The following is a 27,658-nucleotide window of genomic DNA, read 5'->3' on the forward strand; positions in this document are numbered from 1 at the left end:
TTTGGTGGCAGGAGGCGACCAGGAACTTCTGCTCTCACCTCCCAGCCTACCTGTCAGGGTTGTTGTCCTAGGAGCAAATGGAAAAACTCGCTACGGTATCCCTTTGAGATATGGGAGGAAAGGCGGGATTACAACCTTCCGCCCTGAGTCTTCGGAAAGGGGTGGCATATAAATTGAATTAATTAAAATTAAATTGAATTAAATTAAATTAAATTAAATTAAATTAAATTAAATTTAATTAAATTAAATTAAATTAAATTAAATTAAATTAAATTAAATTAAATTAAATTAAATTAAATTAAATTCCGCCAGAGGGCAGCGGAGGGTTTCTTTTCGGCGTGCCTTTGCTGCCCTCTAGCGGCCGGTCGGGCCTCTCGCGGCTTAGCCAACCACCGCCCTTAAGGAGAGAAACAGCTGGGAAAGAACTGGCGGAAGTGTTGGCAACAGGGGTGGGGGGGGTGGGGTCTTGCTATAATTTTCTAAAACTCACGCCGGGACTTGAGGAAAGCGATCCCCTTCCGCCCTTTCCTTCTTCTTCGGGCCAATCAGAAACGAAGCGTCGCTTCGGAGCTTCCGGAGGAGGAGGAGGAGAAGAAAGAGGCGGTCTTGAAGAGAGAGAGAGAGAGAGAGAGAAGGGGGCGGTCGCTGCGCATGCGCGGGAGGAGGCGGAGCGGCGCGCTGTGGAGGCAGAGGCCATGGGGACGGTTCACGCGCGGGTAGGAACTCGCCCGGCTGACCTTGGCGGAGGGGAGGGGGCGTTAAATGGCGGGGGGGGGCGACGGGGGTCCTCTGGGCATGTGTAGAGTGCCCTTCTAAACCACCTTGGCGCCTCCCACGAGCGGACTGACCTTGGGGGTCCCAGCAGAAGAAGTGGGGGGGGGTCTCGCGTGGAAGAGCCCCCCCCCACCCGTGTTAGTGGGAGAGAAAAGGGTTGCAGTTCAGTCCTTCCTTGTTTTAAATAAAGTGGGAAAAGACACCCCTCCTCTCAACACCCAACGTGGCATTTGGATCCATTGATACCATTCATCATTGGATCCCCACCAAGTCTTTGCAGGCTGTCCTCGACTTACGGCGGTTCGTTTAGTGACCGTCCATAGCGGCACTGAAAAAAAAAGTGGATTTAGGACCTTTTTTTTTAGGACCTTTTTTTTTTTCTACAGGTCGGGTGATCAAAATTCAGAGGCTTGGGCAACGGACTCAGACTTACGACCGTTTCAGTGTCCCAAGGTCCCCTTTTACGACCTTCTGACAAGCAAAGGCGGGGGGGGGGGAAGAGGGGATGCCAGATTCACGGAGCAACCGGGTTACTCATTTTATCAACTTAATAGGGTTACTAATTAACTTATCTAATTTTGGGTTCTATTTAATTGGGCCAAACTATGTTATAATAATAATTTTAATTAGCAATTTTATGATGTTTGTGTATCTATATTTTTTCTTGACTGTACACCGCCTTGAGTCCTACGGGAGAAAGGCGGTATAGAAATATAATAAATAAATAAATAAATAAATAAACTTAACTGGGTTACTAATTAAATCAACTTAATTTTATTCACTTAACAGCTGCGGCAAGGAAGGTCGTAAAACAGGGCAAAGCTCACCTAACAAATGTCTCGCTGAACAATAGAAATGATGGGCTCGAGTGTGGTCGTTAAGTGGAGGACCACCTGTATTTTGGGCAACCTAAGCAGAGCGGCCTCGTCCTCCCTGGCCTCGTTTTTCCTGTAACAACGACCCTGCGTGGTGGGCTGGACTGGGAGGCAGGACTGGCCCCAGATCTCAGAGTTGCCTGGTTTCTAACCCATCTGCCTTCAATAAAAGGTTTTATTCTTGGCTGCTCCCAGTAAGAGGAGCTTTCAAGGGATTGGCACCCAATATCAGACAGTTTGTGGGTTATTCCCTGTGGATTTTGGTGAGCCCAATACAGGTAGTCCTCGACTTTCGACAGTTCATTTAGTGACCGTTCAAAGTTACAACGGCACTGAAAAAAGTGACTTATGGCCGTTTTTCCTAGTTATGACCTTTGAAGCATCCCCATGTTCATGGGATCAAAATTCAGAGGCTTGGCAACTGGTTCGCACTTACGACCGGTGCTGTGTCCAAAGGTCACGTGATCACCTTTTGCGACCTGACAAGGAAAGTCAGTGGGGAAGAAGCTGGATTAACAACTGTGGCAAGGAAGGTCGTAAAATGGGGCAAAATTCACTTAACAAATGTCTCACTTAGCCAGAGAAAGTTTGGGTTCAAGTGTGGTCGTAGGTTGGGGACTATCTGTATCAGACAGTTCATGGGTTACTTGCTGTGGATTCGGGTCATTCAGTTTATCCTGACAAATATAGGCAAATATTCCCCCTGCATGCTGCTTAAAGTATTCTGGAAGTTTAAGTCCATACAACTTAAAATTGTCTCAAATGAAAACGCTGGCTTAACTGCCAAGATGTTGTTCTTGTTAGTTGTGAAGTTGTGCAACCCCATGGACAACGTTCCTCCAGGCCTTCCTTTCCTCTACCATCCCCCTGAGTCCATTTAAGCTCATGCCGACTGCTTCAGTGACTCCATCCAGCCACCTCGTTCTCTGCCGTCCCTTTCTTCTTTTGCCCTCAATTGTTCCCAGCATTAGACTCTTTTTCAGTGAGTCCTTCCTTCTCTTCTTTTTTTTTAAAAAAGTTTTTTATTTTTTAGACAAACAAACATTTAATACATCAATTTTCTCTTCCCTGTGACATCTCAGTGTTATCTTCCAAAGTTCTTTCTTTTTCTGTATAGTTGTCATTACTTCTATCTTGATCCTTATCCAGACCACAATATCAATTCATCACTAACATAATAGTCAACTCATCACATATTTTTACATACTTACATAATTAATCATTTATATCTCTTCTCCAACCAATAATAAAAATTCCATATTTTAAAATATTCTGAGTCTTCTCTATCTTTAATCATCAGAGTTAATCTATTCATTTCTGCACAATCTAAGATTTTTTTTTATTACTTCTTCCAAAGGTATTTTCTCCGCTTTCCAATTTTGTGCATAGACAATCCTTGCAGCTGTTACTACATGTATTATCAGATAAACTTTTTCCTTGCTAATTTTTTCAGGTCAGATACCCAGTAGGAACAGCTCCTTCCTTCTCATTAGGTGGCCAAAGTATTTGAGTTTCATCTTCAGGATCTGGCCTTCTAAAGAGCAGTCAGGGTTGATCTCTAGGACTGACCAGTTTGATCGCCTTGCAGTCCAAGGGACTCGCAGAAGTCTTCTCCAGCACCAGAGTTCAAAGGCCTCAATTCTTTGGCGCTCAGCCTTTCTTATGGTCCAACTTTAATGCCAAACATTAAGATTCAATATATGCTGAATGTTAAATTTGAGTGTGGCCGTGAAAGAATTAAGATGACAGCTAGGGGAAGAAATTCTTGTGCCTCAAGTGCTGACTTATTGTCCTTTATGGTGTAACCCAGGGCTCATCTGTAGATACCCCAACTGCTAATATTTGTAGTGAAATAGTGATGCACACCTGTGTTGCATGAATACAACATTATTCCATGTATTTGTGTTTCCAGTGTAAAAGGGACGGTGATCGTACCTAGTTAATACATACACTTGTTTTTGGAAAAAAGAAACAGATCTAGTAGTTTATTTGATTGATTATAAATGACTGAATCTGCGTTTTCAGAGTTTGGAGCCTCTCCCCACGAGCGGTCCTGATTTTGGCGGCCTAGGTGAAGAAGCAGAGCTTGTGGAAGTTGAACCAGAAACTAAGCAAGAAATTCTTGAAAATAAAGATGTAAGTATAAGGATTTCCTGCCTTCTCCTTGATTACGTAGAGCAGGGATCCCCAACACCAGGCCCACAGACCGGTCCATGTCCTATTAGAAACCGGGCCGCACAGCTGGAGGTGAGAGTAAGCGAATGAAGCTTCATCTGTATTTGCAGCCGCTCCCCAGCGTTATCATCACTTCCTCAGCTCCACCTGAGATCATCAGGCATTAGATTCTCCAAGGAGTGCAATCCCTACTGTAAACAGCGCATGGGAGGAATCTAGGTTGCAAACCCTCCTTCCCTTTATCCAGTTTGTGGAAAAATGGTCTTCCATCAAATTGGTCCCTGGTAGCATAAAATTAGGGACCACTGATATAGAGTACTGTACTGTATGTAATAAAAATGATTACTGTTACAGATGATACATCTTTAAAACAACTACCTGATACATTTAGAAATAAACTTGTCTTTTTAGGTGACATCTTGCATAAATTCAGGTGGGCTAATGTAGTTAAGTAATTTAAAAAAAAAATCTTAGAAGGATATAATTACCTCCTTTGGGAAACATACAAGAAAAACTAAGCTAAGACGCTGAGCTTGTCGATCGAAAGGTCGGCAGTTCAGCGGTTTGAATCCCTAGTGCCGCGTAACAGGGTGAGCTCCCGTTACTTGTCCCAGCTTCTGCCAACCTAGCAGTTCAAAAGCACATAACAAATGCAAGTAGAAAAATAGGGACCACCTCTGGTGGGAAGGTAACAGTGTTCCGTGCTCCTTTGGCGTTTAGTCATGCCGGCCACATGACCACGGATACGTCTTCGGACAGCGCTGGCCCTTCGGCTTTGAAACGGAGATGAGCACCACCCCCTAGAGTCGGGAACGACTAGCACATATGTGCAAGGGGAACCTTTACCTTATAGGGCATTTGGTTCGAACTAACTTAATCATAATAAAATCCTGGGCTTCAGTTTTGAAGAACTTGGAGCAATTAAAAATATTGGTCTTCTCGCCAAAATTGCTTAGTCTAGATATTCCCAACATTTAGATGGTAGAGAATCTGCTTAATATTGAACGTATCTCTTCACAAAATCTGTGACAAAATCTTCATGCTTACGGAATCTTTATATCTACTAATGCAATAATTTCTAATATCTGCCCATTATTTAATACTTGTTACTTTGCTTTTTAGGTTGTTGTTCAACATATACACTTTGAGGGACTTGGAAGAACTAAAGATGATATTATCATGTATGAAATTGGTGAAGTTTTCAAAGCTAAAAATCTGATTGATGTGAGTACTAAAATTCCTTAACACGCTATCCAAAAATCTCAACAACTACATTATATTAGCATCTTTATTTAATTCCATAGAAATTTAGAAATATGATTGCTCAACTTGTGTGCCCAAATAATCTTGCAAAACTTTATTAAAAAGTTTTTTATTATTTTGGAGACAGGTTTTGAGCTATATCAATTTGGGATTGTGGAAAGATACTGATTTTTTTTTTCTGATGGACACAAATTTACGAATTTGAGGGGTTACTTGTGACATAGTAGTATGCAGGGCGTTTCAGTATGAATTATCTCAAACTCAGCCTTCTGATTTGAGTATGAAATGAGCTGCCATGGGCATTTTAACCTTCAATGTTGCATATTTTCATTAAATTATATGAAACCTTCCATAGTTAATGGCAGTTTCTTTGTGTAGCTTTTCCATGTTGCCGTGATCTTTTTGTACCCCTCCAAAGGAAGTAGAAATTCTACATCTGATCTTGAAATCCGGATCAGTAAATTACTCAAATATGTACCTATGCACATATCTGAGAAAAGGAATTGATTTTCAAGACAGTAAAGTATCTCTGGGGAGTTGGTTAATTTTTTTTTAATGGAAGGAAAAGTACATAATATGTAACCCAAAGAAATTAAAGTCTAATTTTGTAAAAGTTCAGGTACAGTATTTAGAAAATCCAATTTCTTTAATGAAAATGCAGAGCTCATTGAGTTAGTTGAATTAACTGGCACCAAATGAATGGGTGTTGATTTAACACATTGGTATTGGAAATGTTTGCAATAATTTGGTTATGTTTTGACACAACTTTTATATTTCGAAGGTGATGAGGAAATCACATGAAGCTCGTGAAAAGCTCCTTCGCCTAGGAATATTCAGACAAGTCGATGTACTGATCGATACATGTCAAGGTAATAATAACAGAATAACAAGAGTTGGAAGGACCTTAGAGGTCTTCTAGTCCAATCCCCTGCTCAAGCAGGAAACCCTATAGCAGTGATGGCTAACCTTTTCTGGACCGAGTGCCCAAAATGCACACGTAAACCCGCAAAATGCAATGCACGCACGGCACCCATGCATGCGCCCCACCTCCCACGTATGCGCGGCAAACCTGAACTGGGGCGATGGCTCGCATGCCCACAGAGAGGGTGCTGCATGCCACCACTGGCATGCATGCCATAGGTTCGCCATCATGGCCCTATAGCAGTGATGGCTAACCTTTTTGTCGTCGCGTGCCAAAAATGGGTGCAGCGTGGGGGGGGGTGTTGCACACTCTTGTGCCCACACCCATAATTCAATGCCCTCCCAGTGCCCCCGTGCAAGCACGCGTGACCCCCCCCCCCCCGCATGCGCGCGCGACCTACTGCGCTCCCCTGCTTTTGGCACGTGACGGCAAAAAGGTTACCGGTGGGCCCGGAAGGCCCATTTTTCACCCTCCTTAGGCTCCAGAGGCTTTCTTGGAGCCTGGGGAGAGCGAAAACGGCCTTCCCCGTCTCCCCGGAGGCCCTCCGGAGGCTGGAAATGGCCCGTTTCCTGACTTCCGGTGGGCCCGGAAGGCCCGAAAATCAGCTGGCCGGTGCACACATGCGTGCTGGAGCTGAGCTAGGGAAGTGCTCACATGCCCACAGATGTGGCTCTGCATGCCACAGGTTCGCCATCACGGCCCTACAGCTGTCTATAAAAACCTCCATTGATGGAGCACCTACAATTTCTGAAGGCAAGCCTTTCCACTGGTTAATTGTTCTCACTGTTAGGAAATTTCTCCTTACTTCCAGGCTGGTTCTCTCCTTGATTAGCTGAAGAAGCTTCTTGGATGAGAAGCAAAATGTCTTCAAAAAAAAATCCAGAAAGTCCAGTTGTCTCTTGAAAGAAAAGTACCTTTGGCTCCCTTCTCATCAGTTGAAACCAAATCAAATTCAAATCATTTGAAGCTATGGGCTGTTGCATTGCTCCCTGCATGGAGGGATTTGAAAGATTCTCGTAACACTGATCGAAGACAAAACAGTTATAAGAGGTGGATCAGTAGCACGTCCAACATTTTTGGTTTTGGGATTGTGGTCAGTTTTTTTTTTACAGAAGATATCAGATTATTTGTTTTTTCAACATACACTTAAATTGCCAAAAAAAGAATTGTGTTTCCCTAAAATAATGATAGTTCTATCCTGATTATAGTGCTGTTTTTCCCCCTTTTATCTGTTTATAGCTAAATCTTTTAAATTGCCAATCTTCGACCAAATTTATAAACAAAAGTCAAGTGAAATAAAAAGGAAGAGTGCAGTTTATACACAGTAGCAAGGCCCAGCTAATTCCACTAATCCCAGCTAAGACCAGATCAAGGGATGAGCCTGCCCTTCCCCCAGCTTTTCTTCCCATTGTGGAGATGGAGGCTTGGGGATATTGGCACATCCCTCTGCTGAGGATCGAAACAATGGCAGACTTCAGCCTGCATTTGCAGGAGTGAGCATGCAGAAGGAGAGCGGTAGGGAAGCATGGAAGTGCCAGTCTCATGGCTTAGCTCAGTGGTGAAATCTAAACCGGTTTGCTACTGGTTCGCTGGCCACGGATGTGCACTGCACACCAAGTCCACACATGTGCAGTGCATGCCAAACGTGCGCTGCGTGTGCACGCATGTGTGCTTCGCACTGAAAGGAGGCTTGGGTAAGTAGAACAGTGAAGGGTGGATCAGCTGTGCTGTGCGATTTTGCTTCGCTAGACAGCAGGATTTCCTGCTTTCTAGCAAAGCTAAACCGCACGGCACAGCTGATTGTCGGAAATACCAGTTTGGAGGAACCGGTAGCTTTTTTAAACTACCGGTTTGATTGAACTGGTAGTTTTTATCTGTACCGGTTGGAGGGAACCGGTAGCATGTCCCCCCCGGCTTAGCTGGTATTCGGTTATTGCTTGCGGGTCTGTTTTATCAAGTCCAATAATCTTTCTCATTACCATTGTGTTTTTAGGTGTTTCTTACTTGTTCTGAAATCTGGTTTGTCCAAATTAGTTTTAAATTGTTATATTAAAAAAACATCCATTAAAACAGTGGTGAAATGTAAAATTTGTTACTACCGGTTCTGTGGGCATGGCTTGGTAGGGGGGGGTAATGTGACGGTGGGCATAGCCAACCTTTTTTTTTTTTTTACTTTTAAAAGCATTTTTTCTACAACCTTAAGAGGTTGCAGAAAAAAATGCTTTTAAAAGCCTCTGACAATCCCAGCTGAGCCGCGCGATTGTCAGAGGCAATTTTTTTTTTTTTTTACTTTTAAAAGTATCTCCAAACCACCTGCCGCCATCGCTACCAGATCGGGCGATCTAGTCCGAACTGGGAGCATTTCACCCCTGCATTAAAATGATCAGTGTTAGAACTTTTTTTTGAAATTTCCATAGTACAGGCAGTTTACTGACAGACTTACAACCGTTTAGTGACCAGTTACAATAGCACTAAAAAAGAAGTGACCTATGGCCATTTTTCACACTTAATGGCAATTGCAGCATCCCCATGGTCACGTGATTTACATTTGGACGCTTGACAACTGGTTCATCTTTACAATGTTGTAGTGTCCTGGGGTCATTTTTGCTGTTAGTTGCGAAGTTGTGTCCGACCCATCACAATCCCATGGACAACGTTCCTCCAAGCCTTCTTGTCCTCTACCATCCTCTGGAGTCTATTTAAGCTCACGCCGGCTGCTTCAGTGACTCCATCCAGTCACCTCGTTCTCTGTCATCCCCTTCTTCTTTTGCCCTCAGTTGTTCCCAGCATTAGGCTCTTCTCCCGTGAGTCCTTCCTTCTCATTAGGTGGCCAAAATATTTGAGTTTCATCTTCAGGATCTGGCCTTCTAAAGAGCAGTCAGGGTTGATCTCCTCTAGGATTGACCGGTTGGATCGCCTTGAAGTCCAAGGGACTCGCAGGAGTCTTTTCCAGCACCACAGTTCAAAGGCCTCCATTCTTTGGCACTCATCCTTTCTTATGGTCCAACTTTCACAGCCATACTTTGCAACTGGGAAAACCGATTCCCTTTTGTGACCTTCAGACAACCAAAGTCAATGAGGAAGCCAGATTCTCTTAACAAATACGACAAGAAAAGTCGTAAAATAGGGCAGAACACGCTTAACAAATTTCTCACTTACTAGCATAAATGTTGGACTCGATTGTGGTCGTCAGGCGAGGACTACCTGTATTTCTTAAGGAAGCAAAACCCGATAACAGATGGAGACCTTTAAGTAGAGACCAGTATTTTAATTAACTATGTCAGAGTTGGAGCCTGGTGGGTATCATACTTGGAATCAGACTGCCTATATTAAGAGTGGGAAATTGGGTGTGGCCCAGTGGTGGGTTTCTACCGGTTCGCCCCGGTTCGGGGGAACTGGTAGCGGCGGCAGTGGGAAGCTCCGCCCACCCGCCCAGATGTCATCACGGACGCTCTTCCGAACTGGTAGCGAAGGTAAGTGAAACCCACTACTGGTGTGGTCCCTGGAGCTTTCTGCCCTCACTCCCAGCTAGTACAGGACTAGAGTTGGGGATGCAGAGTGTCAGGCGCCTGGAAGTTCTTCGCTTTCCCAATTGAAACCTAAAAAAGAATGGGGGTAACTTCAGCCCGGGTCTCTTTGGTGCAATTCTGGCCCTGTAACCACTACCCCAGCACGCGCGCTAAACCTGTGGTATCACCGAAGTAAATCACACCTAGTTTGCCCAGTTGTGTAACTCAATCTGAATCTTATCTCACTGTTCAAAGTGTGCATATCTTTTTGGCCAGAGGGTCAGAACTGTTGGCTTGACTAATAAATGCACGTGTGTGTGTGTGTTTGTGTGTTTAGGTGACAATGCTCTTCCAAATGGGTTAGACGTCACCTTTGATGTAACAGAACTGAGAAGATTAACTGGAAGTTACAACACCATGGTTGGCAACAACGAAGGAAGCATGGTAGGTCTTGCATCATTGGTTGCTGCCGAGTGTCAGCTCTGAAACATGACAGCTAGGGCATTTAAATAAAAACACGATTTGGCTTCATTTTGAGAAAACAATCTTCCAATTGTACACGGTCCATTTTTCCTGCTTATTCTGTGATCGCTTAGAAATCTGAGTTCTACGCTTTTAGATTAGTCCACCTTAGACTAACTTAAGAAACAAATGAGCACCACTCTAGAGTAGAAGTTGCCTGAGCAGGGGAAACCTTCACCTTTACTTTAGATTAAGAGAACAAGAAGTGGTTTCTTTGTTGTCTGGAAGGAAGATAGTTACTTTTCTTGTTGATAACAACAAAATACGGAACAATTAACGTTAAGAACTGACGAGTTGGCTTTTCACGATTGCAAGGAGAATGAAAGTTTTAAAAAGCTGATAGAGAAGCTAATGGTAGAGAGCCACAGACTAGCTTATCGTCTTATCGCGTTTTACAGGTCCTTGGACTCAAACTGCCTAATATTTTGGGGCGTGCTGAGAAAGTGACGTTCCAGTTCTCCTATGGCACCAAGGAAACGTCATACGGTCTCTCCGTCTTCAAACCACAGCCTGGTCACTTTGAAAGAAAGTAAGACTTTTAAAGTACGTGAATGCTATGGGACATAATATTTTAGAGTCTCGAAAGTTCCCATTAAATCAAGAGGGTTTATTTCCAAGTAAACATAAATGGGCTGCTCTTTTAAGTTTTTGTAAGGTTCAAAAGACTTTTCTTCAGAGTAAATATTGTATGATCACTGATAACTTTTTCCCCAGATTGTACCAACTCCTTGCATTTTCATTATTTATAACAGTGGCCCCCAATCTTTTGGGTGCCAGGGACCGGTTCTGTGGAGAACGGTTTTTCTGCAAATGGGGGCGGGCTGGTTTTGTGCGCTGCCTGGATCCCGCACATGCGCGGATGGGGCTTCGCTCACTTGCGGAGCCTGGTTCCTGGTGGGCAACAGACTGATGCCGCTCCATGGCCCAGGGGTTTGGGACTCCTGATTTATAAGAAAGAAAAAGAGGATGTAGGTGGCCCTTTTAAGATGCTAAACCAGTGATGGTGAACCTTTTTGGCACCGAGTGCCCAAACCGAAACGTGCATGCATGCGCGTGCATCAGGGGTGAAATCCAGCAGGTGCTGACAGGTTCTGGAGAACTGGTAGCGGAAATTTTGAGTAGTTCGGAGAACCGGCAAATACCACCTCTGGCTGGCCCCAGAGTGGGGTGGGAATGGAGATTTTGCAATATCTTTCAGGAGTGGGGTGGGAATGGAGATTTTGCAGTATCCTTCCCCTGCCACGCCTGCCAAGCCACATTATGGCCACCAAGTCACGCCCACAGAACCGGTAGTAAAAAAAATTGGATTTCACCACTGGCGTGCATGTGTGTGTGTGCACGCAGAGCGCCAGAAACCCAAAGAACAGCTGGCTGGCGTGCCCATGCCTATTTTTTTGCCGTTTTCAGGCCATTTTTTGGGTCATTTTCAGGGCGGTTTTTTGGTGGTTTTCAGGCCATTTTCCGGCGCTCCGGCGCCTGCGAAGACCACCTGGCCATTTTTTGGCTGTTTTTCGAGCTGTTTTTGGGGCCATTTTCAGGCCGTTTTCCGGCGCTCTGGCACCTGCGAAGACCACCTGGCAGTTTTCAGGCCAGTTTTCGGAGTGTTTTTCAGGCTGGTTTTCGGGCTGTTTTTGGCCCAAAAAACGCCCCAAAACCTGCCTGAAAAACTGCCTGAAAACACCCCAAAACCGGCCTGTTTTTTAGCCATTTTTTGGTCATTTTTCAGGCCGTTTTCAGGCTCTCCGGTGCCTGTAAAGACCAGCTGGCCAGAAGAGCAACTGGCGACGGCACACATGCCCACAGAGCTTTCCGTGTCATTTCTGGCACACATGCCAAAGGTTTGCCATCACGGGGCTAAACTATTGCACAAGCAGCCCTCTGCTGGGAGAGGAAGAAACCAGAGATAATATTTTAGCAGAAATCTTGAGCAAGATTTTAACTTTTTTTTTATACCCAAAAGGTACCTTAGGAAAAAATATCATGCTGTTTTTGAACCAATAAATGTGTTTTATGCTTTTGTTTTGAAGGGCATGGAAAGAATGGACGAGAATTGAACCACTAAATGTCTTTATAAAAATTGTTACCTGCCATTCTTTTCTTGAAGAGAATTGTAGGCCTCAGGGGATTGGGGAGTGGAAGGCTCTAATATTTCTAATATTTGACATCTCACATTTTCTTACTCTTCGCTTCTTTGCACATTGGCACCAGACACTGAGAAAGCAAACTGACTGCTCTTAATTCTCCAGTATAGGCAGGGGTAGAAGATGGTGGTGCCCAGTTATACTGTAGAACCCGTGAATACATGCCCATCTGTCTGAAAGTCAAGCTCAGAATTCTATCCTAAATATTCAGCTTTGGCCAAAGGGAGTTTTCCTTCCCACAATTACACATCCGCCTTGTGAGATTAATTTCCTATATCTTAAGTTCAGTGGTGGGTTCCTCCCGGTTCTGCCCGGTTCTCCCGAGCCGGTAGCGGTGACGATATGACGTCACCGAACCGGTTCTGCCCACCCCACCCCACCCCACCCCGCCACCCCCCACCCCCAGTGTCCCCCCACCCCCTGTGTTATTCTTACCTTTTATTTGGCCCCACCCCCAATCTATTGCTGCCTCCTGAGTCCCAGCTGATAGCTAGAGGGGAAAAAAACTGTTTAAACTCTTGCCCGGGGTTTCAAAGGGCCGTCCTACAGCTGATCAGTGTTAAAAGAAAACAAATGAGTAGACCAGTGCCTGCAAAAATTCTATGAGTAGATCAGTGCCTGCAAAAATAAATGGGTAGACCAGTGCCTGCAAAAATACATGAGTAGATCAGTGCCTGCAAAAATAAATGGGTAGACCAGTGCCTGCAAAAAAAAATAAATGGGTAGATCGGTACAGCTCTGCAAGCAGTTAAAAGCCTGGTAGACCAGTACCTCTGCTAAATCCTAAATAATTGTCACATGACCATCAAGCCACACCCACAAAATAAGCCACGCCCACTGAACCGGTAGTAAAAAAAATTAGAACCCACCTCTGCTTAAGTTCCTATGTCGTGATTATATTTTGAACTACCGGCAAGTTGTTTTCCGACATTAATGAATTTGGAAAGGAACAAGTGGATGTAGGATTATATAGAATAGCTGCTCTTCCTTGTTATTCATGAAGACCAATATGATGCCATTATGATAATAAAATCTGGCATGATAATTTGAGTCTGCATTCTATGAATGGCTCTTCTCTTATTTTCTTTATTTGCAGTCTGGATCCTATCTAATCACTATCATAGATTTGAGCAATAAACAGATTATAGACAGGGAAGAATCTGTTGTGGGGGTAAAGGCTGTTAATATTGCTGGATACCATTCCTGGTACCTTCTAGACACTTCGGATTTCCTCTCTCACAATCTTACCACAAGTTCCGTTACTTACATCCTGTCTGATAAACTTCCTGTTTCTTCCATGATGGAAAAAACATTTCTTTTGCTCATACAAGCTTGGTTTTTATTACACTGGCACAGTCTTCAAATAGTTGTGCCACAAACTAAAAATGAATACAAATATCTGAGCTGTTAATGCTTCACGAGATGCCAAAGATTATTAAGCATTAAATAGTTGGCTACTGTTTTTAATCTATAAGCTCTTTTCTTTTAACCCTAACCTTAAAAGTACCAAAATATATATATATACAACTCTCAGTGCAATGGTACATTTTGTTCTTTAGGGTCAAATCCTTCATAGAGACAAATGGAGTAAAAGTCTTCTGTCCTCCTCAAGTCTATGTTGGGATTTTGTTGCAGGTTTTTTTTTTTTTAATTTGGGTGTCTTGTTTGTTTCCAGCATTTCTCTCAATGTGTACAAAGTAACTGGACAATTTCCTTGGAGTTCCCTGCGTGAAACTGACAGAGGAATATCAACCGAAGTCAATGTAGGTAAAATGGAGCCACGTTGTCTACTACCGTGTTTCCCCGAAAATAAGACCCTGTCTTATATTTTTTTGAACCCCTGAAATAAGCGCTTGGCCTTCTTTTCGGAGAGGTCTTATTATTTTGGGGCGCGTGGAGCGAGACGGGGCTCCTCTTGCCGTCTTACCTGATTTCTAGCTCTATCTCCCTAACCCTAACCAGAGGAAATGGCGGGGACCAGCTGCGCATGCGTTTAAATATTTTCGGGGAGGGCTTATTTTCAGGGGGGGATTTTTTTGGGGGGCCCTCATTTTCGGGAAAACACGGTAGTCAGCGAAGGATGGTGAATAACTGGGATGGCACAGTGGTGAAGGTTTTTAAGAAGAGACTGGACAGTCACTTGTCTGAGATTGTATAGGTTCTCCTGGACTAGAAGACCTCCAAGGTCCCTTCAAGAGTCCTGTTCTGTTCTGTTCTGTTCTGTTCTGTTTTGTTCTGTTCTGTTCTGTTCTGTTCTGTTCTGTTCTGTTCTGTCCTGTTGTCCTGTCCTGTCCTGTCCTGTCCTGTCCTGTCCTATTCTACTCTACTCTACTCTACTCTACTCTACTCTACTCTACTCTACTCTACTCTACTCTTTCTATTCTATTCTATTCTATTCTATTCTATTCTATTCTATTCTATTCTATTCTATTCTATTCTATTCTATTCTATTCTATTCTATTCTATTCTATTCTATTTTTTGACTGGATTTCAGAAAAGTGGTTTAGAGTTAGCAAATATCTGTCTGCAACTGTTTGAGGCATCTACTTCTTTTCCTGAGATTCTCACCCTGGGAAAAGATGGAGCCTTTTTAAGGAGTGGAGGGCAGATGCTATATTTGTGTTCCCGTGAGCTCTGAAGCACCAATTTGGTGCTGCACAGCCCTAACGTTAGTGCTTCTCTGGTGACTGCCCTGCCTGCTGCATGTCCCACATCGAGCTCTTTCCATTGAGCTCTTAGCAGATTGCAAAGGATCTTGCAGACAGCTGACAGACAACATTTCCTGTTCCTGCGTCATTGCATTTTTTTGCTGCTGTGTTGCAACAAGCAACAAACAAGCCCTATCAATTGTGGAGCTGACCGGCGACAGGGAGTCGGAGCAGAGGGATGAAAGAGCCACATGCGGCTCCAGAGCCACGGGTTGCTGACCCTTGGGCTTGTATCTCAACATCTCACCCCTCATTTCACAGGCAGAGCTGCTGGGCTTGACCGATACCTGCTTTTCACAAATGAAATCATCCCATGGCTATTGTTCTGTCCCCCTTCCCCACACAGGCAAACACACAACCAGGCACTCCTGCCAAGATTTTATTAAGCAATCAGACTAGAAACCCTTGGAGATAAGAGTTTTGGCAGTAAACTGCGAAATGCCTGCCAAGTCAGTTTTCACTCACAGTCAGCAAGAGAGAGTTTCTCCTCAGTCCGGTTCAGTAGCAAAAAAATAATCCACAAAGCAAGAATTGGCCAAGGTCCAATCCAAATATGCACAAGCCAGATTTCAGGTTACGCGATGTGACTCTCAGGTTTTTAACTTTGACCATCACAAAGCCTGAAGAGCAAATCACACCCACTTTTATTCCTTGTGGGGTGTGGCTCAGTGACTCAGCTCAATCTCTGGCCCTCCCACGCCTCTTTTGTTGCTGCGCACGCTTCTCCCTCCGACACTGCCTGGGATCAAGCCAGGATTCATCATCCTCACTCCCTATCTGTTGTTGTTCCGATATGCTTTCCTCCTGGCATATCCCATGCTGTTCCTCTTGGCCTTCGGATGGAACCTGAGGCATTGCCAGAGAGGACGGTCCTGGAGAGGGAGGCCTTATCAGTTCCTCCCCATCATCTTCTGAGTCCTCTTCCTCTGTTAGGACAGGCTTGGGAGTCGGGGTCACAACAGCTATGTTGGCAAACCTGGCAATAGGAGGCTAGGAGAATCTCACAGTATCTAGTAGTCCATCTCAGCCCGAGCCATGATGGTTACAGTGTCCCGAGCTCGTGTGTTCATCTTTTGCCATCTTCTCACAAGCAAAGTCAATGGGAGTCAGATTCACTTAACAACCGTGTTACTCACTTAACAACAGCAATGATTCATTTAACACATTTGGCAAGACAGGTCGTCAAAACTCACTGAACAAATGTCTTGCTTAGCAACAGAAATTTGGGGCTCAATGGTGGCAAAAGACACTGCAACCGTCATAAATATGAGCCAGTAGCTGAGCATCCAAATTTTGATCACATGACCAAAGGGATGCTGCAAAAGTTGTAAGTGTGAAAAATAGTCATGTCACTTTTTTTCAGTGCCGTTGTAACTTTGAACGGTCACTAAATGGGCTGTTGTAAGTCGAGGACTACCTGTACTGTAGATTATGCAAACATGACCGGCAAATATATTGACTGTTTCCTAATATGATTTGATAGCTTATTTGTTCTCTATGACTATCACTAAGTGTTGTATCTTTTTATTCTTGAAGAATGTATTTTATTCTTTTTTTTTTTAAATTTGATTTATATGCTGCCCTTCTCCAGAGACTCAGGGCGGCTTACAAGGCGATAAGCAATAGCCTTCATCCTTTTGTATATTTATACAAAGTCATCTTATTGCCCCCACAATCTGGGTTCTCATTTTATCTACCTTAGAAAGGATGGAAGGCTGAGTCAACCTTGAGCCTGGTGAGATTTGAACTTGCAGTAATTGCAGACAGCTGATATAAGTGGATGTTAATTAGTCTGCTGAGCCACCAGAGCTCCTTACACTGAAGAGAGCTTATGCACCAAAGACAAATTCCTTGTGTGTCCAATCACACTTGACCAATAAAGAATTCTATTCTATTCTATTTTACTGCTGTATAAATTTTTTATACTTTTGCTGGGTTTTGATAACACATTCCACTTTTTATATGTGAATTCATGTTTTAATATAGGAATTCAATCTTCTTCAGATTAGCTCCACAAGCAAATAAATGGAAGATGGAGAAAATATGTAATACTTTTCCTTATCCAAAGTTTGAAATTTTTTTCTTTCTTTCAAAGTTTCCTATCTGGAAGACCAACCACACACTAAAATGGGAAACCGTCTGGAGAGAACTGGGCTGCCTTTCAAGAACGGCCTCGTTTTCTGTTCGAGAAGAAAGTGGACACTCCCTCAAGTCTTCCGTATCTGTAAGATTTTTTTAAAAATTTGAACGCGAATTTTAAAGTAACACAGTTTGCCAAATGATGGCTGTTTACAGGGGTGGGCTTCAAAAATTTTAGCAAGGGGTTCTCTGCCCAGTTGCTGGGTGGGCATGGCCTTGGTGGGTGTGGCCTAGTTGGCCTCCTGCACCACGGTGGGGGAGGGGGGCTTTTTGCCCTCCCCGGGCTCCAGAGGTTTTTCTCAAGCCTCCGGGAGGGTGAAAACAGCCTCCCCAAGCTCCAGAGGCCCTCTGGAGGCTGGAAACGGGCCTGTTTCTGGCCTTCCTGAACTTCTGGTAGGCCCATTTTTCGCCCTCCCCAAGCCTCCGCATGCACTCTGCACTTACCTGCATCCAAAATGGGCCATGTGGGGACTCCTGGGAGGGGCAGGGTGGGGTGGGTGGGGCCAGCCAGGAGTGGGATTTGGGGGTTCTCTGAACGGCACAGAATCTTAGCTAGATGTTCTCCTAAACTCCAGCAAACCCCCAGCAGCCCACCCCTGGCTGTTTAGTATGGTAAATGAGATGAACTTTTTAGTGCTGCAAAAAAGGTTAATAAGTTGAATGTTGCCCATTCATAAGAAGAATTCAAATCTACTGGTTCTGCAGAATTATGGAGACATTTAGTTTAAAACTGCCAGAGAATCCCCCTTTTCCCCCCTGCTTTTGAAGCTCTCTAAAATGAAATAAAAAATAATAGATTCCAAACAATGTTTTCTCAGCCTACAACGTTAGCATTTAATTCTGTCTTATCAAGCTTCGTATTTTGTTCCTTGTTTGCAGCATGCCATGGTAATTGATTCTCGAAACTCTTCAATCTTGCCTAAACGGGGAGCTTTGCTGAAGATAAATCAGGTATTCATACCTCATTAACTAAGTTTCATTGTAATATGGAGAAAAACAATGCATTTGGATAAGAAATGTGGAAAATCCAAATAGCGAATGGAGAGATCAGATCTGATAAGGTGTTTTTTTTTTTTTTTTTTGTCCCTTCAAGTCAGTGTTAACTCCGGGCAATTGCTGGATACATCCCTGCAATATTCTTGGCAAGGCCTCAAAAGCAGTTTGCCATTGCCTCTTCCTAGAGCTGATTGTGATTGACCCAAGGTCACCCAAATTGGGTTGTGCCTCAAGTGGGACTAGAACTCACAGTCTCCCAGTTTCTAGCCTGGTGCTTTACCACTACACAGATCTGGCTGTAGTCTTGTCAAAAAGGGAACGGTGAATCCTCGTCAACCACAAATTAAACATGAGCCAGCACTTAACTTAACTTAACTTAACTTAATAAAAAGGGTTTGTGTTGGGACAAGGAGTCTGCTTCATGTTCTTGGGAAGCCTAGATCAGATCAGCTACCCTGAAGGGGGTTTAGACTACGTGGCCTCTAGAGTACCTTCAGCTCTATGATTCTATCATACTCTGCATACTTTCTGCACTGCAAGATATGCAGCATGAATTCCACCCTCCACATCAGTCATGTAGCTTGGCACTGTGCACAGTTGAGCAGTTTTTGCAATAACGTCCTTTTCATTTATAGCAGCGCTAAATTTATTTGTTTACAATCAGAGTATTAGGCACCCAGTTTATGGTCTCTGAATTTCCCCTTCTCAAAAAATCCCTCCCCCCCTTTTTTTTTCAGGAGCTTGCTGGATATACTGGTGGCGATGTGAGCTTTCTGAAGGAGGATTTTGAACTTCAGTTAAACAAGCGCCTCTTATGGGATTCGGTAAGTCCTCCGTTTCGGCCTTTCACTCATTGTTCCTGGCAGGAAATGACTTTTCTTTCATCATTCGTTTGGAATGTCATCGTCAGACCTGCCGCCACTTAAACCTCTAAATAGAAGCGACCCTTGGCTCCATTTGTTGGGAATATATTTTTATTAGAAGGCAACTATATCGCAGTAATGCATATAGCCAGAACTGAGAATCACTCGCCAAAATCCCTTAAACCCTTTCCTCCTTTAGTTACCTTCCATTGTCTGCTCCCTGTCAGATTCAGGTAGGATGTTTTTGTAACGGTCAAGCACAGGATGGTATGTAGTTGGTATGCCAGCTGATCTTGAAGAAATACAGCACTTACTTTCGTTTCCCCCTTTACTTTCCTCCGCTCCCCTTAGTTCATGGCACTGAACAGTAGGGAATAGTCTGCTGCTGTGGCTCAGGGACTAAGACGCTTGTCTTAGTCCCTGAGCCACTTGTCGATCAAAAGGTCGGCAGTTCAGCGGTTCAAATCCCTAGTGCCGCGTAACGGAGTGAGCTCCTGTGACTTGTCCCAGCTTCTGCCAACCTAGCAGTTTGAAAGCACATAAAAAATGCAAGTAGAAAAATAGGGACCACCTTTGGTGGGAAGGTAACAGCATTCCGTGCACCTTTGGCGTTGAGTCATGCTGGCCACATGACCACGGAGATGTCTTCGGACAGCGCTGGCTCTTCAGCTTTGAAACGGAGATGAACACCGCCTCCTAGAGTCAGGAATGACTAGCACATATGTGCGAGGGGAACCTTTACCTTAGTCTGTCACTGAATAGTAAGGAAGCACAAGCAAACATTGAGGTGGCAGCTGACAATCATAACACAGCATATTTAGAATGTTTTATTTTTTAAAACTATTGAATTCTATAGCACTGAATGAACAGATCAGTGTAAAATGAGTTCCTTGCTTACACCAGCATTTCTCAATCTTTAAGACTGGTGGACTTCAATTCCCAAAATTCACCAGCCAGCAAGTGAGCTGATTCTGGAAGTTGAAGTCCATTCATCTTAAAGCTGCTAAAGTTAAAAGACGTAGGCTTATGCTGACAAGCGTTTTCAAAGGGGGAAAACTGTAGAGATGTTATTACTTTGGGGAAGTCATGAGTCAATGTGAGGTAGGAGAGATTTCAGTCATAGGTTCTTGGACAGCAGCCGCTCCTGGTCACAGAACAAACTCTTCTGAAACCTAAATCAATTTCAGAAATATTTGGTAATATCGTGGTGGAAGTTTCGAGATAACTACCATATTTTTTGGAGTATAAGACACACTTTTTTCCCTCCTAAAAGAGGCTGAAAATTTGGGTGCGGCTTATACTCTGAGTGTAACCCCGCCCACCCGCCAGTCTCCATCCTTCGGCCTCTGCGCGTCCTCTTTCTGGATGCAGAGATTGCCACCAACAATGGCTTGTGTTTTTGGGCTCCACACGTCACCTTTTCAGCCTCCAAACGGTCTATTTGAGAGCTCTTCAAGGCTGCGGGGATTGCAAAAAGAACATTGCTGCCGATCGCTGCATGAAAACACAATGTGTTTGGAGGCTGAAAACGCAACGCGCAGTGCCCAAAATGGCTACCCGGAACAGCTGCTGCCTTCTCTTACCCCTTCCGCGCTTCGCCTGCTTTAGTCACTGGAGCTCCCTCCAACGATCAGCTGTGCTTTTGAAGCTGTTTTTCAGCCCCAACACGAGTGAAGCGATCTTCCGTGCTTTGCCTGCTTTTCTAATTGCTGCTCCCTCCAACGATCAGCTGTGCTTTAGAAGCTGTTTTTTTAGCCCCAACCAGCCCCAACCTCAAAACCAGCGAGCGAACTAATGTGCTGAAGATAACCAGGCTAAGGAAGCTAGCCAGATGAATACCTGGTAGGCAGAATATTTTCCCCCCTATTTTCCTCCCCAAAAACTAAGGTGCGTCTTATACTCTGGTGCGTCTTATACTCCGAAAAATACAGTAAAATGTTTGCATGGTTTAACAGATTAACAGAGTTGGGAGGGATCTTATAGGTCAAAGCTTAGTTATTTTTATGAGGTTAAGAAACTATTTGAAACCAATTCAAAGTGGTTGTGTACAGGATAGTCAAGGAAATGATGTATGCTTCTGCTTTGCCTGACTTTTGAGAGTAGCCTTCAGGGACCTCCAGCTTTTTATCCTGCCTCCATCTCCCTAGGAGGATCTGGCTTTTGGAGAGTACAGGTGCAGATGTTTCATCTTAGCCCATTCTTTGGAATGCACTGAAAAGGCTTCTCTGCAATGAAAACGTTCGTTAAGAAAAGTGTGTGTGCGCACGCAAAAAAGTCCGTTGGATCAAATGTTTTATTTTTTTACACATTCTGAATTGAAATAAACAGCTTCCATTTAAGATGTTTCTGTTTTTCTGAAGGTTCTCTCAGCTTCTCTTTGGGGTGGAATGTTGGTTCCCATCGGAGACAAACCATCGAGTATTGCAGACAGGTATGTAAGGCTGATTGGCATGCTTTGGATTGGATTTATTCTCCCTTCATTACAGGCAGCACACTTTGTAAAATTCCCTTGACATATTTCATATGCCCTTCTAGTTGAAGTCCACAGAACTTATTCCTCAATTTGGTGTAATATAGGAGTTTGCCATTGGCCAGCGTTACCTAAACCAATGTTCTTCAGCCTCAGCAAATTTCAGATGTGTGGGCTTCAACTCAGGGGTAGGATTGAAAAATTGCAGCAACCGGTTTGCTACCTGGTTTCTGGGTGGGCATGGCCATGGTGGCGTGGCCTACTCGACCTCCTGCACCACGGCAGTGGGGGGCGTTTTTGCTCTCCCCAGGCTCTGAAGGCTTTCCAGGAGCCTCCAGGAGGGCAAAAACGGCCTCCACCGGGCTCTGGAGGCCCTCCAGAGGCCGGAAATGAGCCTGTTTCTGGACTTCCAGTACTTCCGGTAGGCCCGTTTTTCGCCCTCCCCAGGCTTTGGAGGCTTTCCTGGAGCCTCCAGGAGGGTGAAAACAGCCTCCCCTGGGCTCCAGAGGCCCTCCAGAGTCCGGAAACAGGCCCATTTCCGGTACTTCCGGTAGGCCCATTTTTCGCCCTCCCAGAGTCTCTGTGTGCGTCCTCCACTTACTTAGCATCCAAAACGGGCTGCGTGGAGATTCCTTGGAGGGATGGGCGGGGTCAGCCAGTCTTTGGGACAACCGGTTCGGTGAACCAGATAAAAATTAATGTCCGAACCAGCTGAATCCCATCCCAGAATTCAATTCAGAAGTTGCTGAGACTGAAACCATGGATGACGCCCAGTAATAAAATCAGGTCTGGTCACTTATCACTGTCATGATTTATGATAGAAATTCCAGATTGCATTATGATTGTATGTTGAGAACTACTTATAATGGAAGTTTATCATGAGCATATAATGGTTTAGGAGTGGATCATAACTAGTAGTCTCAATGGAGTTTTTTCTACTGTACAGAAGAATAGGAACTTTCTGTTACATTTTTGCCAGTCAACAGTTTAAAAACAGTTTGCCTTAATAAAATAAGTAGACGGACTTGTTCCAGGAATCCAGTTAATCAGAAATAATCGGATTATAAAACTTGTTGCCATTTATAAAATAATATTGAGATGTAAGAAATATGAAATACATTTGCTTGCTTTAAACAGAGGAATGTTTCACTGAATTAACTGTGAAATTCTGAATAATGTCCTGTGCAGGACCTAATTTTATATTTAGTGACTGGTTGATCCATCTTTCTTAGTACTGATAGCATTATTGCATTATAATGGTTCGTCTCGTAGTCAGCCAGATGTTCAGACATTTTTGTTTGTCCATCGAGTCCTTCCCAAGGACCTGGGATAAGTAGATGGATGTTTGTGGTATTAAAAGTATTGTTACAGGATGTAAGCTGTTCTAAGTAAAGCTGCCTCTTGCAGTTGACTGATTATGATTTGCCAATGCCAGCAGTATTCAAGTGGTGCTCCAGTTGTTTTGAGATTGCATCCAAGGTGCTATTACTATTGGTACTACCTTTGCTTGCTTTTGCAAAAGTCAAGTTCTCAATTCCTGCAACACTTAACAGAATAGTTGTTCTATTTCTGTTTGTGGGGGTGGGTTGTTACCTTCTCCAGTTCTTTCTCTTGTATTTTGCTGTCTCCAGGTACTGCCACATCCATTATCCAGACTTCTTTTGTCTTTCTTATTGACAGTTGTTTTGTCTGGGATGTAATGTGGCAAGTGCTGGTCTGTGTGACTTCTAAAGTCTCAGAGAACTTTAGAACTTTTCTATGGTCCCGCCAATTCTTGCTGACAGGCAAATGGTATTCCTTGCAGATCTTCTAATGCACTACTGTTGCCACTTTGTCATGCTGTTGCTTGTAGACATTATTGCTATTTTTATCAGTAGTAGTATTTTTTTTTTAAATTTGATTTATATGCCGCCCTTCTCCGGAGACTCAGGGCAGCTTACAATGCGCTAAGCAATAGCCTTCATCCTTTTTGTATATTTATACAAAGTCAGCTTACTGCCCCCACAACTGGGTCCTCAATTTACCTACCTTAGAAAGGATGGAAGGCTGAGTCAACCTTGCGCCTGGCGAGATTCGAACCTGCAGTAATTGCAGGCAGCTGGTCTTAATAACAGGGTGCTTTAGACCAGTGGTCCCCAACCTCCGGTCCGCGGACCGGTGCCGGGCCGTGGAGTACCTGGCACCGGGCCGCGCAGCGGCCGGGGGACATGAACGCTGCAGCGCAAAGGCTCCTGGGCCGTGCGCAAAGGCTCCAGGGAAGAGAGCCCCGCGCAGGTACGCACGTGTGGCCCAAAGCCTCCACCCCTGCGCGCGCTCAGCGGGCCACGGTAAAATTATCAAAGGCTGATTGGTCCGCGGCGATAAAAAGGTTGGGGACCACTGCTTTAGACCACTGTACTACCAAGGCTCGGTATGTTAATACCAAGGTATTAACATACTAATTCAGTTTCAGTTGTTAATCAGAAAGATTCCCTCTCTTTAAGGTAGGGTCCAAAGTAATTGCAATACTTTGCACTACCTAGACTGCAAATATACAGTGGGGGGAAAAAATTCAGAATCACTGAACTGGGTATCCAAGAATACATAAAGCATATTACACTGTAAAATGTTCATGTTACAATTATTCGCTTAGCAGTTTGTAATATAGGCAGATGTTTCCCTTTCTTTATTTTTTATCTTTTCCTCCACTTTTCCTTTAGATTTTATCTCGGTGGACCCACAAGCGTACGTGGATTCAGTATGTACAGTATTGGACCTCAAAGCGAAGGTATGCCTTTCTTTAAGCGGTTACTTTGCAGTTGTGTTAGAGATCAAGCAATTCTTGCTGAAAGGTTGCTTAACAATTGAGCAGTTTTACTTATAAACTATAAACCTCCATCCTGGCTTGTTGGCAGAAGGAATGGAAACCACGCTTTGGAGTCCACCAGGATAGGGGTATAGAAAGACAGGTTCTAATTCAAAGAAGATGGAACCACTGTTCTTTCAGAGGCCGAGTAATTTCAGAACAGTGCCATCTTTGGCCTTGAACAAACTTGTGCTTCCCAAAAGCACGATCACAATCGGGGTTCCTCCTGAATTCTGCTTACAGAGCAAATGAACATTGTGACTAAAGTGGCTTTTGCACAGCTTTGGTTTGTGTGTCAGTTACAAAATTACTTGGAATGGAATGCACTGAACATAGTAACTTGCGTCCTAGTTATGTCTAAATCAGAACATTGTAATTTGTTTTAGATGGGAGATTTAACTTCTATCTAAATACATTCAGTCTTATTTCATTCTTTGACAAAGTGATTAAATTAGCAGACCAGCGAAACGCTGTGGACAGCGTTTATATACTCCTTCGGGAGTAGGGCGGTATATAAATCCAATACTTAGATTTCAGTAAGGCATTTGGCAAAGTAGACTACAACCTACTTCTTGGTAAGCTAAAAAATGTGGGATAGACAGCATCACCACCAGAACGATTTGTAACTGGCTGAGAAACAGTACTCAGTACAGCTTCTGTTGCTATTTGGTTTTTTTTAAATAGTTTCCTATCTAGCAATTTAGTATATTTTCCATTGGCTACAATTGTGTTGCTGCTGTTTGCTAAGATTTATCACACTGCCTGAAACTGTCCACTGCATATCTTGTGAGACAAATACCTGCAGAGTAAATGTGAATTTTTCTTTCAGACGAAGAAGGCTCTTTGCTTTGAAAAATGTCTCTTGGATTTGTAATTTGGCAAATATGTTCTGCGGTTTTTAGGTGATTACCTTGGAGGAGAAGCTTATTGGGCCGGAGGGTTGCATCTCTACACACCTCTTCCTTTTCGGCCAGGTCAAGGCGGTTTTGGAGATCTCTTTCGGATGCACTTTTTCCTCAACGCTGGCAATCTCTGCAACCTTAATTATGGTAAGGGCCGGACTACTGCAATGCAGTGTACCTGGGGCTGGCCTTGAAGAATGTTCAGAAGCTTCCGTGGTGCAAAATGCAGCAATGCGTGGAGCTTACGTAGGCTCTGCAAGCTGCATCGGTTGTGCCAGTGTCTGCTGCTAATCTTCCCACCTTCCTTTTACTTCTCAGGTGAAGGACCAAAGGCTCACCTTCAAAAACTGGCCGAGTGCATCCGGTGGTCTTATGGGGCTGGCATAGTCCTGAGGCTTGGCAACATTGCACGATTAGAACTCAACTACTGTGTCCCGATGGGAGTACAAAGTGGAGATAGGTACGTTGGCTTGTTTATGTTTGGTATCTACAGCTCAAATCAAAGCCCTTTCATGCTTCAAGACAATAATCCCACTTCAAGTGTAAAAATATCTGGGTGAAAACATTTCTGGAATGATCAAAACATCTGTTTACGACTTCAAAGAGCGTGTTTCTAATTCAAAATGTTTTTGCATACCCCAACCCCTGGGCTAAAAGGAATTAGATTTTTGTTTGGTGGTGTTCTTTTTCATTTGACCTAAAATCAGAATTGGGCCTCGAGAGGAGAAAGTGTCCTCTAGCAGAGAGAAATGCTCCTTAACTTCCTGCAGAAAGTATAGCATTGATCCTATCATTATCATTATCTGTTTAGATTACTAAGTCCGCAGGCACCGTATTTTTCAGAGTGTAAAACGCACCTTTTCCCACCCAAAAAGAGGGAGAAAATCTGGGTGTGTTTTATACTCTGAATGTAACCCCGCCCAGGTTCACAAACGGAGATTTGAAAGAAGCCTCTGAAAGAAGCTTCAGAAAAAAGCCTCAGAAAGGCTTTTGTCTAAAATAATATGGCAAGCAACAAAAGAAGAATCAGTAATCACCAAAGAATCACCAAATTATGTTAAGAAATCTGGAGAATGACATAATAACCAACAGATCAGAAGAGGTTAATTTACATACCAATACCAAAGAAAGGAGATTGAACAGAATAAAAGCCTCTGAAAGAAGCTTCAGAAAAAAAGCCTCCAAACAGAGCTTCAGAAAAAAAGCCTTTTTCTTCCTGAAGCTCTGTTTCAGAGGCTTTCAGAGGCAGAAAAAAAAAGCAAGGCACAGAGCTCACAACCAAGGAACCTGTTGCTAAAATTCACCTCTGGAAACAGCTAATTGGGGATATTCCGGGAGGCAGATCCACCCGCCAATCAGCTTTTTTATTATTTTCCTCCCCAAAAACTTCAGTCTTATACTCTGAAAAATACGGTATATATCGAATTGGTTCTTTTTCGGTGATTATAAAGAGCATTCTGTCATTCTTAAAAGTAAAAGAATGAGCCATTTAGGATCACCACCTGATATGTTTTGCACCTTCCAAACCATTTTTAGGCACAAAATTGCCTTCATAAAACAATAATAAAGGGACTCCTTTGATACATTAGAGAGATTGATAAAATGTAGCTGTAGACACATTTGTCTCCTGTCTATAGGAAGCATCCACAGCCTTTAGATTTTTAGATTTAAAACATTTATTTTTATTAGTGCTAGATGTTGGAAAGGTGAAAATTAATATCCTTAGGCAATAGACATTGAATCACAAAATAAACCTAATATACTCAATGGTATTAAAAATCGACTTCAAGATTAAACCCTTTAGAGAATAAAATTTTGTTATTTTTTCCTGTCGTTTTGAGCTGTCTTAGAAAAAAAAAATTGTTGTTATTGGAAATTATAAATGTGCTGATCTAATTAGATCCACCTTGATCCAACCTGAAGACCATTTCAGCTCTATTTTGTGTGTGCAAGCAAACCAAATTGTGTGTGTTTGTGTAAGCAAACCAAATAAGAGGCTGAAAATGCTGGTGTGAATTAAGAGGAGAAATTGTGCTTGGCGTTGCCAGTATGATTTGTGATCCCTGGTCTGAACCCTCAAGCTTACCGATGGAAGTTTGCAACAAGGGTTATGTTTATTTAGAAGGGATTTTGTTTCACGAGGTTGTCCCTTAGCTCAGTACAAAAGGTTTTATCTTCCAGTATTTTTTTTTTAATTTTTTTTTGTTTTGTTTAAAATTACAGGTGTGAAACAAAGTGTTCTGAATTTATTGGGGAAAAGAGGATATCACACCTAACCCCCTTTTTTTTCCTTTGCTTTTCCAGAATATGTGATGGAGTTCAGTTTGGAGCAGGAATAAGATTCCTGTAATATCGGTGTCCCTTTTGCAGTGTTGGTCGAAAAGGAGCGGCTGAATTCAAGTGTCAATGGGGTGATATCCCAAATATATTTTTATTGAAGTATAATTATGTATGAAGGATTAACTTCAATTAAAAACCAGAAAAAACATTCTAATGTAGTGTTTTATCTTTGATTCGGTCAAAGATAATGTGGCAGTTCGAATCCCTAGCGCAG

At 43.4% G+C, this 27,658-nt stretch overlaps 1 protein-coding gene across 2 annotated transcripts; it reads left to right on the forward strand.

The window, feature by feature from the left end:
• The first annotated feature begins 532 nt into the window (after positions 1-532).
• On the forward strand, positions 533-27,592 carry SAMM50 (SAMM50 sorting and assembly machinery component). Of its 2 annotated transcripts, XM_087874280.1 has the most exons (16): positions 663-716; positions 1,564-1,821; positions 3,675-3,785; positions 4,947-5,048; positions 5,869-5,956; positions 9,856-9,962; positions 10,439-10,569; positions 13,857-13,944; positions 16,985-17,113; positions 17,908-17,979; positions 18,762-18,848; positions 21,248-21,318; positions 24,057-24,124; positions 25,105-25,251; positions 25,423-25,564; positions 27,409-27,592. In XM_087874280.1, exons 4-16 carry the CDS (start codon positions 5,004-5,006, stop codon positions 27,452-27,454), a joined length of 1,221 nt encoding a protein of 406 aa, XP_087730406.1. In that variant the 5' UTR covers positions 663-716; positions 1,564-1,821; positions 3,675-3,785; positions 4,947-5,003; the 3' UTR covers positions 27,455-27,592. The 2 variants fall into 2 exon arrangements, with proteins under 2 accessions (XP_060540079.1, XP_087730406.1); XM_060684096.2 differs by lacking the exon at positions 1,564-1,821 and having other exon boundaries at positions 533-716.
• Positions 27,593-27,658: the final 66 nt, after the last annotated feature.

The sequence above is a fragment of the Pantherophis guttatus genome, chromosome 7 (assembly GCF_059756535.1).
Source record: "Pantherophis guttatus breed Tessera chromosome 7, ASM5975653v1, whole genome shotgun sequence".
Classification (NCBI taxonomy): Eukaryota; Metazoa; Chordata; class Lepidosauria; order Squamata; family Colubridae; genus Pantherophis; species Pantherophis guttatus.

Coding starts and splice junctions, on each gene's coding strand:
- SAMM50 (XM_060684096.2), top strand. CDS start 696: ATGGGGACGGTTCACGCGCGG. Junction 13,945..16,984: donor GAATATCAACCGAAGTCAAT/GTAGGTAAAATG, acceptor TTTCTTTCAAAG/TTTCCTATCTGGAAGACCAA. Junction 25,565..27,408: donor GGAGTACAAAGTGGAGATAG/GTACGTTGGCTT, acceptor TTGCTTTTCCAG/AATATGTGATGGAGTTCAGT.